The sequence below is a fragment of the Dermacentor albipictus genome, chromosome 1 (genome assembly GCF_038994185.2).
Source record: "Dermacentor albipictus isolate Rhodes 1998 colony chromosome 1, USDA_Dalb.pri_finalv2, whole genome shotgun sequence".
NCBI classification, from domain to species: Eukaryota; Metazoa; Arthropoda; class Arachnida; order Ixodida; family Ixodidae; genus Dermacentor; species Dermacentor albipictus.
Genome location: NC_091821.1, coordinates 46605400 through 46620991, shown reverse-complemented (window position 1 = coordinate 46620991; position 15592 = coordinate 46605400). Strand labels below are relative to the sequence as shown.

At 42.0% G+C, this 15592-nt stretch overlaps 1 protein-coding gene across 2 annotated transcripts in view; it reads right to left on the bottom strand.

Annotated features, from left to right (window-relative positions):
• Positions 1–4916: 4916 nt before the first annotated feature.
• Positions 4917–15592, bottom strand: part of gcl (germ cell-less) — a 76602-nt gene continuing 65926 nt past the window's right edge. For both annotated transcript variants that reach the window (XM_065437020.2, XM_065437012.2), the window contains exon 14: positions 4917–12099. In XM_065437020.2, the coding sequence (XP_065293092.1) occupies positions 11986–12099 (114 nt within the window). In that variant the 3' untranslated portion in view covers positions 4917–11985. The remainder of the gene's footprint in view (positions 12100–15592) is intronic.

The following is a 15592-nucleotide window of genomic DNA, read 5'->3' as shown; positions in this document are numbered from 1 at the left end:
GTTGCCCAAGCGTAAGTGAAGATATGGTGCGCGCCAACGTTACTAGACTAGCTTCAGTTGTAAAACTCCCCGCCCGCGCGCTTACAGCCGCTGTCGCCACTTCTGTGACAGCCGCCAGATGGCCGCGCTGTTCCATCGGGCTCCACTGCAGACGCCTCGTCACAGCCTTGAGCTCGTGCGGGCGGGCAGCTTGCGCGTGTTTCACGCTCGCTGGCGTTCTCCCTTGTCCGAATTAAGTGATACCACGAGAAGGCGGTATCCACCTACTGCAATAAGATTTATCACGCGAGTTCGTTAATACTGAGAGAAGGGTAAACTGCACGAAAGGAAGAAACGCATACAGCGAAGCGCCGAAGCTGCGTTTCTAGATGCCGTGTGTTTCTTCCTGTCGTCTTAACGTTTCGCGCAGTTTAGGCTCACGAGCCTGAATATCTGGCCAAGGTGCGTGATTGTAGGATGAACTTCATCCCCACCAAAGCTTCTCACGACGCCAAAGAAGCACTACAAAAAAGAAAGATGAGGTTGGTCTTTGTACACACTAGCCACAAAAAAAAAAAGAAGAAAGAAGTCAGGTTTTTCATTCCGTGAAGATGGTAAATCAGCGAAGCTGAAACGTGCGGCCCCTGTGTTTATCACTGGGTTAATCCCGAGGGTTCATTAAAGTATTTCTCAGTTATGAGGTTACACGCACAAGTGGCTGCGACGGAGACGACGTCACTGACGGTATGCCCGCAGTCCGCAGTTGTCGCTTGCGTTCGATGTCTCGAGTTTGCTTGGCGGCGCGGTTAGCAGCCTTCGCCTGCGATTTGCCGCTTGTACATTCTTCGATATAAATTTCTTCAAAATTAAATATTTCCGTTGCGTAAGACCATGAGTGTCTCATACTCCCTTAAGCAATGGCTCACACCCGCGTAAACGCGGCCTCCCCATTACGACAATAGAAGTGAAGTGAAATTCTACGCTGGAAAGATGAACGGCCACGCAGCCCGCTGTGGAAGACGAGGACGAACGCGGGAGCAGTGGCACGAGCGCGTGCCGTTGATTTCGCAGAGAGTTCCCGGTCGGCACGAGGAATAGCTCTGTTTCACGCCGAGCACAGAAAAAGTGGTGCGCCGAACTGTCGACATCGTTCCGATAGCAGCTCTGAAGCCAGGTACGCTGCACGTCGGCATCGTCTGCTGATATTAAGAAACTCGGCGAAGACTACAGTTCCACGGATGACATGCTTGCTGAAATTCGCCGTCAACAACGAACCACAGAATACACCAACGCTGTACCGCGTGCTTAGTCCGGCCCGCCCGCATAGCCGGCGAGTGAGGAAGTGAAGCCGGGCGCGACTGCAGCGCCACGAAGGCGCGGGCGGGTGGCGGTTCCGCGCAACGGCTCCGAGTTTTAAAACTGAAGCTAGTTTAGTAACGTTGGTGCGCGCCGTCCAGTGACAGGCGCGCAATTCCGGTTTGGCCGCACTGCCCGATCGCCCTCTAGTGAGATAATTTCGCTTCTGTTCTGGTTTTTCATTTGAAAGGGAGAAAATAAAAATGAAGCTAAAATATTGCAGTTTACGGCTAATCTTGTCGCACAGATCGCCGAAACCACAAGTGCTGTCGGCGCGAACACCAGTGCGCGTGGTGCATGCAGTTTCCACCATCATCGCAATGTAGATTCGCCCCCGCGGCGCGGGCGATGATGGTGGAAACTGTACCACGCGCACCGCTGTTCGTATGTGGCCTGCTTTTGGAGACGCACATTTCCTAGACCCCTCTATCACCGCCATGTTGAAGAGAAAGTGAGATATCATGATGCTTAGCTTCCCTTAGGACACTCGGCACATGCGCCCCTCTGTTCGTGTTTCATAGTGCACACTGGTCTCCCCACCGCGATTCTTTCCTCTCGCCTGGCCTAAAGCCTCTCCATACACGTTTCCGCGGCGGTGGCGCGTGGATGGAAGGGCTTTAGCCTGGCTGTGGCAAAACTTTGCTCGTCACACATTCTTCCACCGTTTCAGCTGCACGATGTCTGCGCGTACGTCGATCGTGACGTTCGCGGCACTATATAGGTTAGCCTTGACTCGCGGATAATCCCATGTAAAGTTTCCCGGTTTGCCGCAAATCTTCGGAGCCAGGTACCAGCGTGTGTGAACGCTCATTCGTACGCGCCTCAGTTCACAGGCCTGCGCCCGCGAAGTGTTCATGTAAGGTCTCCGAATCCGACACAGGCGAACAGTCAATCAATTGATGGGATTTCACGTCCCAAAACGACGAACGGGTCATACATGTCCGATACGACTTGGAGGAGGGCTGTGGCTTTTGGCCACCCGGTGTTCTTTAACAAGACTGTACGTCTGTATACGAGTCAGCTAAGACAAGGCCTTCTTAGCAGACTCCACTTCCAAAAAAAAAAAAAATGGTTAGGTGACTTGTAGATGTCGTATGAACATGAAAATGGTAGCAAACGATACCTATTCATTACAAAAACGCATAGCAATAGATACAGTAGCAGCAGAGTTTGGGACGGAGGAGAGCAGAGAAGCAGGTAGATGTTGATACATTGGTTTTTCACGTAACAATTGAAAAAAGGAGCCAGGCAGACAGACAGGAAAGGGATAACAGAGACGGGACAGCAGGGAGACCGATGAGCCGCCGGTCGTGCAAATGCGTTGCCCGGGCCTTGGGCGTGTTTTGAAGAGGCCGTAACGTACGGTAAGCACTCGAGGCTAATAGACACAATACATCGCGGTAGCATCAAAAAGCTACAAGGGGCAACAAGAAAACCTACGCGAGGGGCGCTATACTGTGTCAAATTCTAGCTGAAAAAAGGGGTAAACCATGTGTTCACGCTAAAGAAGACAAAGTCAACATAATTGTGCGGGAAATACGATGCGAATAAGATACGAAATGGGTGAATGATGTACATGAAAAAGAGACCAGATATAATCAATATTTAATCATAGAATCATTTGAAACACCATGTACGTCGACCTTGCCTTCTTGGTGTTGACGCATGGTTGACCCTTTCTTTTTGCATTAAGCTCTCGTCAAAATGTATACATTTATAGTCGCCAGTCAAGAATCATTCCACGACCACGTTCTCGGCAGGCGAGCAGCTGCATTCATATCCCACGAGCCGAGCCTCTAAGGTTCTTCAGGGTGGATTCTTTGAGAAACTATCCTTTGTGGCTGGCCAGTATTTAATACGTAGACACTGTAATCAAGACCTTTTATGTAAGCAGTCACATAACGTCTGTGCTCCCAACTACGGGGTGAGGTGGGTGCTTTGACGTATAGCTGCCACGCCAGTCCTACACCAATTCTAGAAGCTTTATGGTGCATTAGGTGAATTTACAAGTATAATTAGATTTTCATGCATCTGGGTTATGTATAAAACCGTTTGTGAATTCAGAACTGTCAAGACAAATAAAGGGGTGGTGACACCAGCTTAGAATTCCCAGATCAGCTTCACACAGAGGCAAATGGCAGCAATGATAAGAAATACTGAATGATAGAAAAAAAAAACAGCACACTGAAAGTGGAGTTTTGTACACTTGTCAACCACAAAAAGGAAAAAAAAAATCTATGAAGTGACCATGAAATGTTGAATGTTAACGAATGACATCATCAATGTCGTTTCTGCATAAGCACTACACTAGTCACTTATTCAGCCTTTCGTGCTCCCTTTTCACACTCTGAAAAGCTTAATTTTACAGCTCCCCTAATGTTTATAATGGTACGAGAGAAAAAAAGATGCGCAAAGTACACACCTTTTGTTACGCAGATTGGACATATGCTATTTGACTTCTCGGTATAACTTAGGCCAACTTCAATATCATTCTAAGGCCTATAAGTATTTTCAGGATGTTTTCCTCACCTTAAATGTTCCTTGCCTTGAAGTGCTGCCCAGATTCATGCGAGTTTGGTGGGGGGGGGGGGGGGGGGTACTCGAATGAAGTGGTCACGATGCTTTAATAATGTTCTGCGGTAATTTTTGATCCGCAGGCTTGCTTCGAAAAGACCAGCACTTTAAATGGACGCCTGTGCCCGACGATGAAATTGCAGCCAAGGCATTGTTGAGAAACATTATTTATATGCAGTGGCTACTTCATCTAAGCACAGCATTGCCCTTCACTGCCACAATAAAGCAGCTCTCCCCCAAGTACACGCCACATCTTTAGCAGATGGTACAAGAATACATGGGGACAAGGCATTTATACGAAATATAATCGAACCCTGATTTAACGAAACTCGATAGTACAAAATTTTTTATTTGATGAAGTGCTTTCAATTCTATGACACACAGTCATAGAGCCTAAGCTATTGAAGAACTTGAGGCAACGAGCTAAACTCCACATCTCACCAGATTCGACAAAGTTTTCCAAACCTGTTGTGCACAAAATTCCTCAAAATTTATTGACATACTATTGCTACAATAAATGAATCATCATGCTGGCCTGTGACAGGCCATTTTCCTTTTAAGAAAATGCATGCTGCAGGGTCTTAGAATTGCAGACTTGGCGTCAGCCCTACCAGAGAGTGCCAGCTGCTCTGTCACAGTGGAGTTTAAATGGGCTTGCTGCCTGCAATAAGTGCCTAAGCCTTCTGCTGAAAAAGTCCGCACAGGCGAAAATTGCACCATTTTTCACTCTTGAATAAATATGTTATTTGCAAGAGTGGTTAAGCATTTTCAAATGAACAAAGTCCTCAGTTTAAAGAAATATTTCTCAAGTACCACCAACTTCACTAGATCAGACTTATTTGCATTCCAACAGTCAACTGTTTACTAGACTGGAAAGATGAGGTTAGTAATTGTATAGTAGAACAGCAAACATGGCAGTGCATTACCGAGCGCTTGTGCCATCAACACAGTCATTTCTGGTTTGTAATGACTAACTTTAAATGATTATTGAATATATGTACATGATCTTCCCCACAATACAACTTTATTTAAGGTAATAAGTAACATGCCTCTAGGTTAATGAAACCAAAATGCAAACTAGGAACAATCTTGCAGTTTCGGCAGAGGATTGAAATTACGAATTTGCGGGAATACCATTATTTCAATTTTAATAGCATTATGCATGCATGCTGCCTGCAATTAGAAATAACACAACACATAAGCAGCTGTCATCGAGTGATATTTGCAGTTATTCTGAACCAGCACTAGCAAACACTCTGTTGAAACAAGACACTTCGAGAAAAAGAAGTTTTGCACCAAATATAGTTTGCAAATGTATTGCACAGCAGATTGCTAGTACCTTCAATCAATAAGAGCAAATGAACATGACCTAATACCAGAAAAAGCCCACACACCACAACAGTTAAAAACAAAGAAATTTTTTTTGCAGCTCCCAGTTAGAAATTAAGTGGTGCTCTTGCAGTAGTCACATGAATCAGTGTAGGCTGCATTTATAAGTTATACAATGTATGCTTTTTCAAAAGGAAACTATTTCTTAGTAGCTGCTGTGGTCTGCGTACTTCTGCCAGCAAAGGAGCATTTGTCAGAGCTGTCAAAAATATTTCAAAAGTTCTGCACTCTTCCGTCACTCAGTGCTAAAAAGAATGCACCAAGTCATTTGCTATACAGTCTCTCAACGACAACATAAAATATTTGCAACCACACTCAAACACACATTAACATTGTCTGCGCAGTCCAAACAAGATGGAAGCTCAACATGCATGAAAGCTGCCGTTGCTTCAGCAATACAGACTAGAACATGAGAACAGCGCAGGCAAAAAAAAGTGTTGGGGGGGGACTTTTTGGAGCAAGAAATGTTCACTAACACAAAATATTGCAAGCAAAAGACCTGCACTGTCAATATAAATCAGTAAATGGTGCTTAAATTAAGGCAGGCATCAGCTTGTTAGTATAAACAGTGCATACTGGCAATAAACAAAAATGGTGAGAAAAATGTTCGTGTATTTTACATTCTAAGGCTTTATAACACTAATTTCACACACTGGCAGTTTTTTTATTCTTTTCTATGAGGCTTGAAACACCTTTCAATGTTTATCACGTGTTACAAGGTAAAAATGCATAAAGTTATGCAGCTCTCCTTTGTGTCTTTATAACAGAGCACAAAAGTATGATAAAGTGGAATTAGAACATGCTACTAGATATTTTAGCTAAGTGTAGTAGATTATTGAACTTGTCCATTGGTTGGTCTTAGCACAGATAAAAAGTTTGCATGCCTTCTTTCTTCTTCTTTATTTGCTCTTAAACCGGCACATATCAAGGGCAAGATCTATAGGCAACCACATTAGGTAAGAAAAAGTGGATGGCATATGTGCATTTTGCTCAAATAAGCAAATAACAAATTTGTAACTGAACCAAGAACAAAATTGTACTCTGCATCATAGTCACCAGCACTGGTGCAGCATGTTAAGTGGCCTTCACGGTGAATCTCATGCATATCCATGTTTCCAAAGCTGTGAAAAAAAGTGGCAGTTTCATAAAGCCAAGAAATAACTTGCCTCTACAACAGGAACTAGGTTTCTACTTCTTCTAGGCCATTCCTGTTCTTTTTTAATACAAGCCTGCTGCTTCTGGCAGATTCCTCCACATAACCACCCATCTGTACCATTTGTGGGCACCACTGTTGTGCGTGATTTGAAAGCCACTTTTTAATGCTAAACAACATGCTAAAACAAATAACAGGTCGCAGCTTTTTAAACTTCTTATAAGCAACTGTTATCATACATATGTGGAAAGCACATTGCTTATGCAATATTCCTGTCACTTGACTATCTGTATCAACTCTTTGCAAATGCAAGTTTTGTGCGTGGACTTTGCTAGAGTCACTTCTCAATGCTGAACAAGCTGCTAATGCAAACAGTCATACAGCTATTTTTTAGACCCTTAGATCTCTTTAGGCAGTTCAGTGACATTGCACCAAAATAACCTTTAACTGCACCTGTTAGTGACAAATGTTCACAACAGAATGTGCTTTCAGGCCAGTTGGCAATACTATTAAGCATGAGCATGCAGGACAAAAGGTATAATGAAATATAACGGTGCTATAAAACAACTAAGTTTATAATAACAGAGCTCCCCCCCCCCCCCCCCCATCAACATGACATAGGCGTACATATTTGTAGCCACAAAAGAGCAACACATGAGCAGCCTTATGGTGAAAAAGTGAGCACAATGACTTCATGATATGTACAAAATAAATTTTTGCAATGCAAGAAACAAGAAAAGATGCTGTTACATATTGAAGGATAAAAATAAGAATGCCTTTTTTTTTCATGCACTTTTTTTCTTCTAGCAGCATTTTATTTGCCCATAAAAAGTACTAAAAGAAAAGTTAGTTTCTAACTCCAGTTTTCTTTGAATATAGAATTGTTGGGAAGAGTGACTATGACAGCGAATAAAGAATGTTTCCTAAGTGAAAAGCACATGCTACTGTTTATGCCCACACACATGCATAATTTTTTTATTTGTCTAGTTAGCCATGCGGCGTAATGTGAAAATGAAATTAGTATGTGTAAACATGGAGGTCCATTTCATGCAGATACTGCAATAGTGACTTTAGTGACTCGTGAAATGTGTACTTCTTATGCTGTAAAAGAAGGACCTACAAATAAATTTCAGTCACCCGTTATTAGCACATATACTCCCACTTTATGCCTTTTGTCCTGCAGCTTCATGGTCTAAATGCCTAATATGTATTATATCCAAGTCAAAGCCTTCAGACTTGCAACAAAATGTAAAAATAGACGCACCTACACAACTGTAGAAGTGTATGTGCTTGCACAACCGTAAACACAACAACAAAAAGATCCTCTCACACCCATGCAAACATGCATAAAAACCAAGCATGAACCTCTTCAAACAGCAGTTCACATGACGAATGCTTCTGCAAATGCATCTAAGACACTTGCACGTCTAAAAACACAAAGGAAACAACACCTACACAACTGTAGAAATGTACCCACTTGCACAACCATAAAAACAACAAAAAAATTATCCCACACCTACGCACACACACATCAAAAGTAGCACGGACCTCTTCAAACAGCAGTTCACATGATGAATGCTTCTGCAAATGATTCAAGACACTTGTACGTCTAAAAACACCAAGGAAACAAGGTGTAAATACCTCGCAAAAGCAGATTCTCAGCATCGCAACTCCAAACATTTTGTCACAGGCAAGGCACTTTGTTCTCACATTATAAGTCATACAACTCAATCTCAAATCACTCAACAGGCAAGCTCTTTCATGATGTCAATATCTGCACTGAAACAGCACAACACCAAATGGCCTTTCTGCCACAAACATGCAGAATGAGCCGTTCGTGCTCACTAAACAATCTCCGTGCTGAATTTTCATACCACCGCCATTGCATGTTAAAGTTAACAAAACACAATGACACCACAGTAGCGAAGTGACCTAGGGCCAGTATAATGTAGTGGTACCTATCACTCAATTCCATACCAGTCTTATCATCCACCTTTCATGGCTGGCTGATCCGGCCAATAAATGCAGGTGGAGCACTGCTCCAACCACTAAAGAAATGCAACAAGAAATGGCATTGGAATATAATCGTTACATTATCCTGGCCTAGTATTCCAATAACCGGTAACAAACCTAGCAATGCCAAATGCGTGCATAAAAGTTTTGTGAATTTACTGCATGCAAATAAATGTAGAAAAACCTTTCTGTTGGAATAAAATTTTAACACTGTATCAGCAGCATTTTTCTGGTATTCAAGAATCGATTCAGTCACTCAAAAAAACTGCCATCTTGGATATTGTGCAGCTGCTGTGCGCATTAATAATGTAGACCAGGACAACAGATTGTTTAGAGAAAACACACACACAACTTGAAATGCATAAAACATCTGTCACACAACTGGAAAATAGCCTAAAATCTACCACATGTGCATTGCATAATCATGTTCTGCTTTTCTTTATATTAGTAGAACACCAGAAAACACAATACGCTAAGAGCAATTCAGAAAAAAAAAATCATGCATCACAGACACTAAAGTTTGGTGACAACAATGAGTAACATTAAAATCGCAGCTCTCACTTTTGACAAATAAAAATGTGACATGAGACATGAAGCCATATGTGATGATCTGATGAATACCGATGACAAAAGTGTTAGGATGAGAAGATTAAGCACAGAAGGTAAATCTGCATCAGGATAACAAGATATATGTACAGTGCAAGTAAAACCAACTAAAGGTATGCCTTCTTGCTGGTTACTAGCATAATATTTCGGGCTTATAATAAATTAATTTTTTTTGTGAAGCGTATATTAAGAATGTTTGTGTTGAGTGTTTCGTTATATTTAAGGCTAACATGTGTCACAGCTTGCTTTATTTCCCTCTTGGCAGATTATCATGCACACAGTCTCATTAGAAGATAACTCTTTGATGTTGGGAGCAATTATAATTGCTAAGTGCTTCATTGGGCTAGTAAAATCTCACTCTTCCAGTTAGTTGACGTCACTGTGGCCAGAAACAAGCGTAAATATTTTACTGGAAGCAAAATGGACTATTTAGGAGAAGCTCAGGGGCCAAATTTTTACACTGGGTGTCCCAGTCGATGTGCACAAACTGATTTACAAAAGAAGGTCCTCTGGAACGATAAAACCTACTCTATATTTGCCATCAGCAATATTACGTGCTCTTAAGCCAATATTTACAATGTGATCAGCAAATTCCACAGAACTAAAATTCCGTTCAAAAGAGACAAAAGTAAAAAACTTCATTTGGGGAGAGTTCAAGCGCTGGTTCAGCCTGCTGAAAGGCACATGGCTGGTTTTCGTGTCATGCTCACCACTCCCATTGTTAGAGATATCGCTCCTTTTTTAATTTTGTTGCTAATGCTTGGCTTTTTTTTCTTTTCTTTTTATAAAGCTTTCGCCTTGTTCCACACCAGTTTATTTTACCTACCTGCCCCCTTCATCAGTACTTTGCACCTCTGTTAAACTTTACCACGACATTGCCTTTCGACACATGTGCAAATACCCCGCTTGCCTCTGAGACCTTCTAGGTCCAACACGGACTGCCTTACACTCAACAGTGACTGATTTCAGTTCCACATCCATGCAGTGATCACATTGCTGCACTGGGCACCATTTAGTACACTGTAGTGTGACCTTGGCACCACCTACATGTGGCTGCTTTCCCAGTAATGCTGGGCCCATTTTCCAGTAACCCTTCTCCTCTGCCTTACAACTGGTGCGAACCACTTGCATACAAATGCTTCCTACAGGAGAGATTTGTTTGAGTAAAAGCTGATAACATAGAAGAAATTGCAGGCACCTTTGGAAAAGCATCTCTAACGTTCTACACCTGGTAAACATTTTCATAGAAGAGCCTTGTTCTCTCTGTCATTCTTGGTGCATATCAACTGGGGCATCGGGATGTACCTGCCACCCTTTGCTATGATGGCACTGGGATCCATATATGCTGAAGCACATTTTTGTGTTTTTGCATTCATGACAAAAACCCTTGAGTACGCAGAAAGAAAGCAATTGCAATAAATTTTATGCTGCAAACAAAACTTGCTGTGTAGACGTCGGCTACACAGCCTAATGTTTATCTCCTAACCTTTGGATTGTTGCCAGTACTTGGAGAGTTTTTGCTCATGCAGCTTCTTGTTTTACAAACTGGTTTACAAGCAGAATGTTTGCGAATGATTCATCACTTTTATTGGCTGCTAAGGAAAAAAGTTTCCATTGTCCTGCATGAGCAAGGGATTACTGCACCTATGCAAACATTTCATTTTATTTTTTACAGCCATGACAAAATTTTTATTGAATCACTAAAAATACTATTTTTTTGCACAGCAAATAATTAAGTTATAAGTTCTCACTGCAAAAGATGTTTGCGTTTGAAGCGCACACCAACAGTATGTGCCCCAACATTTACAGATGAGGCAAACAAAAATTAAAACATCTGTACTTTAAGAGTGAGCGACGTAGGCATCAGCAACACTGTGTCAGGTGAAAACTACGTGCCACGATCAATAAATCTAACTCTCAGAATTTCGAGTAGTTCATATCAAGAGTGAACTTGCAAAGGCTTTTATGACACAGCCAAATGGTAACTTCTGTGAATGACATATATTTACCGATATTTTTGTGCTCTTTAGCATGTCTGTGCATGACACTGCACTTGTGGCTTAAATCATAAAGTGATTGTGATAAACATGAACTTTAATTGTGACACATGGGACTGCACAGCTAAGGAGGGGAAGAGGGCTACCTTGCAAACCAATTCCTGGCGTAGACCACCAGTGGTGGAAGACCGTGGACACAAGGTAGCCCACTGCATTCGCGTGAGAAATAACGCATGAACAAAAACATGCATCTCACGGAGCTGCATTCACAGAAACAGGACCAAACCGTGCACCAAGGAGGAAAGACATGTACTATTGCAGTTACTCCTACGCTGGCTCCAAAATTTAACCTTGGCATTGCATGCAGTCAAGCTGCAGTTGTTCTTGGTGTGACCAGCTGATCAATATGTGATGTGCCGGCAAATTCCACAAGTGTGCTTCCCCACACAACTTGTCTGGTCTGACCAAGATGGCGGACCTTAGACTAGAATTGGAAATATGGCATCAATGCTTGTGCCACCATCCCTGCCGCCCTTCACTCAGTCCAAGCTTTTAGAACATATTACTTGGCTCTGGCAGTGATGCAAGCGGGAGCTTGGTCTAATTGGTTAGGGCAACTTAGGTGTGAGGAAAAGCCAGCTCAACGAATTTCACATATCCCTTATTCCACGAATGGGTCAGCCAGTTGATTCTGCTTTCCTTCCAGTTGCACTGTTTACAGGCTCCTGTTTCCCTGTGTCCTGTATCGCTGTAATGGTGGTCGTTTGTACTGTTAATGAAGTGTACATGCCACTAGCCAATATTTTGATTTTTACACACCGGCATGCAATGAGATAGCACACACAGAACCCAGCAGTCCTGCAGTAGTAACCTTTCACACATTTTGGTGTTCACTGGGATCAAACTGCACGTAGTGAGTTAGCTCTGCACAGCCTCAGTGGTCTCGTGGGAGAGTGGTGTGGTCACAAGAAAGTTGGCGCTGATGATGATAGGAAGCTTGAACTCCTTCTCGATGGTGAGCACTTTGGTCTCCTGTAGGAAAAAAAAAATGCCACGTCGGATGGCCTTGTGAAAAAGCTTGCGGTATTACTGTTGCGCAATACTCTACTTTAAGCGACGATGTCAAACTTTATACAAGCTTTTCTGGTTAAATGTTCGCATTGTATACATTATATGAAATCGCAAAGGGCTCTATGCAAATGGAAACAATTTTCTGTTGGTGCAAGTTATACATTTTAGTTGTCAGCATTGTTTTACTTGTGCTTAATTAATGGCAAATTCTGTAGTGCTAGCACAAGCACTCTCAAGTGCTAAAACATCGTTCTTATGAGGCCGTGCACTGGCTTGATACTAGTGATGCTCGTGCATCACCAGCACTGACGCTGGTGCAAACCCTTTCACTGACAACAAAGCTTTTGTAAACCAGCAAATGATGCAAGCATAAGGGTGGCATCACGAATGCAAAAATATGAAAAAAGCTCTTGATGAAGTCTGATCTTCTGTTTGTAGAGTCAAACGGCTCTACAATGAAATAACTGGTATAACGAAGGAATGATTCTGTCCCGGTTATATTGTGAGCTGTGCAGTACACAACCTCTACACGAAGTGACCTGTATAACAAATTATTAAGGAGGCTCCAAGCTTTTCGTTATAAAGGTGTTCCACTGTAATTGGTAAACAGAAGTAATCCAACGATAACAAAAATGTGATTACACTGCAATATAAAGAAAATGCAGAAAATGCAGAAAATCATATTTTTCTGCTGAAAAGGACTTCCTGATGCTGCCTGTTAGAATCACTTTATTACACATGAATGTAGGCAGTTTCTTGATGTGCTTTTTTGTTTAATTTGAGTCAAATGGTAACATGTACCATGCATGGCCATTCACTAATAGATCTTGTGCTGACCACAGAACCACAAAGTATGTTTGTACGCATCCTTGACTGCATGAGTAATCACAACGTTATCCACTGTCAGTATACTATAAAATGTGAAAAACCTTGTAATATAAGGAAAATCTACTATTACAACAGAGCCAATGTACGCACATTAAATGATGACCCACTAAAATTTTCTATGCAGTTTTTTAATTACCTATTCCAATTGTGATACAAACAAAAATTGGCAGATATTTAAAAGGATGCTCATTGAACAAAAGGAAATATATCTTCTGAATATTACTACGACATCTTCAAATGAAAACACAAGTTTTACAACATATGTAGAGCAGTGCGTTAATAAGTAAAAAGAATGTACTCAAAGGCAAAACATTTAACCTCTGTTGATGACTGGGAATGCTATTGCAAACAGTCAAGACTGTGCAAAGCAGAAGTTGAAGCAGCAAAAAAAAATTTTAGAGCTACCACTTATCACAAAAGTTAAAAAACAACTCTACGAAATTTGGGGAAGTAGTAAGTCTGAAACCACAATCATTACCCCTTGTGTCGATGACACAAGGAAGTACGGTGAGCCCCTTCTGCAGTCAGATGTTGCAGATGAATCAAACATTTTTTGTTCGGTTTTTACATTAGAGGAACCAATACCACCAGATCTGAACTTCATCAGCCAAAACACTTCAATGAATGACCTCATAATTACTTGCGAGGGTGTAGAAACTGCTATAAATTGTTTTCCAGTTAATTCGGCACCCTTATCAGATGGCATCTGCACAAAACTGCTTAACAAACAGAACCAGCCATATCACGCATCTTGGTTGTTGCTTTCCAACAGTTGGCTGATGCAGGATGCGTGCCTGACACCTGGAGGAGTGCGTGCATGATTCTCATTTTGGTGATGCCTCCTTAGTGTGAAACTATAGGCTAACTCCACTAACAAGCATACCGTAGGTTATAAATTATTAGAGCGCATCATTTCATCCACTGTCATGTACTTAGTAATAGAATTCAATTTATTCTTTAGCAATCAGCATGGTTTCTTTCATGGTCATTGCTGTGAAACTCAACTGTTTGAATTGGTAACTGATCTCCACGGGGCCGTTCAGCATGCACTAAACATAGATGCTATATTCATTGATTTTGCAACAGCACTTGACAAGGTTCTGCACATCAGCTTCATAATGAAGCTAGCCAATTTTTTAACCAACCAAAGTCTTAACCAATCAATCTGTGTGAACGGGTACTCATCTTCACTTTCGCAAGTAAAATTCGGCGTACTACAGTATGCAGTCCTGTGTCCAATCTTATTCCTAATCTATATTAACGACATAGGAAACAATTTATTTCCTACTATCAGGTTATCTACAGATGACTGTATAATCTACAAATGAATTATTAACATCGAAGATAAGAACTCATTAAAGTTAGACCACGACGAACTCTCATTTTGGTGTCACAACTGGCAAATGGAAATTAACATTGCTAAACTAAGGCCGTGATGTTCATGGGAGCACATAACATAGGGCAGAGCTAGTATGCAATTCAGGGAATCCCTCTTCAAAAATTATCCACATTTCAATATCTGGGAGTTCATTTATCGCCTAATTTATCTTGGAACAAGCATTCTGATACCATAACCAGTATGCCATCCAAAACACTCGGCTTCATTAAACAAACATACCGTAACTTATACTTGGCCAACTCTGTACTAAACTATTAGCACACACCACACTTGCTCGTTCTAAGGTAGAATACACCTTCATTATAAGGAATCCGCATAAAACATATCTGGTCGATCAACTTGAAACAATACAGAATAAAGCAGCAAGATTTATCACGAAGAAATACCTGCATAACTGCAGCATTTCAGATATCAAGGAATCACTTTCATTGTGCTCCCTTCAAAATCACTGACTAATAAAGCTGTAATCAAATTTCCATGCACTTTATCATAGCAAATACCTGTTCCGTGAATCTTGCATCAATGCAGCTCATTGTATTTTTTAGCATTTTGGTCACCCATTTAAAGTACAATCCTTTTTTGCATGCACTAATCTGTATTGTCATTCATCACTACTTTGGCAATATACCACTGGAACAAACTACCAAGGGACATTGTACTTGTTATTAATCATGACGTTTTTAAGAGCTGAAGCTTTTACTAAATGCGTGATTATTTCTGTGTTCGGTGCTTACTTGAATATGTTTTATGCATAGCATATTGCAATCGCTCAGTTCAGCCCTTGGGCGCGGCCGGGCAGCCACCATCGACCTTGAGCGCAACCACGTGACGTGACGTCACGACAGCCGCAGGAAAAGCTGGGCCCCAACTCGCGCGGTCGCGCGCGGCCGCAGCCACCACCTGACTCCCGCCCCTCCAGCTAGGGGCGCTGCGCCGGCGCGTGATACCTCGCCCTAAAAAAAAATGGGCTGGGTGGGAATTGAACCAGGGTCTCCGGAGTGCGAGACAGAGACGTTACCACTGAGCAACGAGTTCGATGCTTCAAAGCGGTACAAAAGCGCCTCTAGTGAACGCGGTGTTGCCTTAGAAACGAGCTGTTTCTAAGGCTCAGGCGTGCGTCGCTTGCTCAGGCGCACATTTCGTTGCCGCGCCGAACGCTGCATTGCT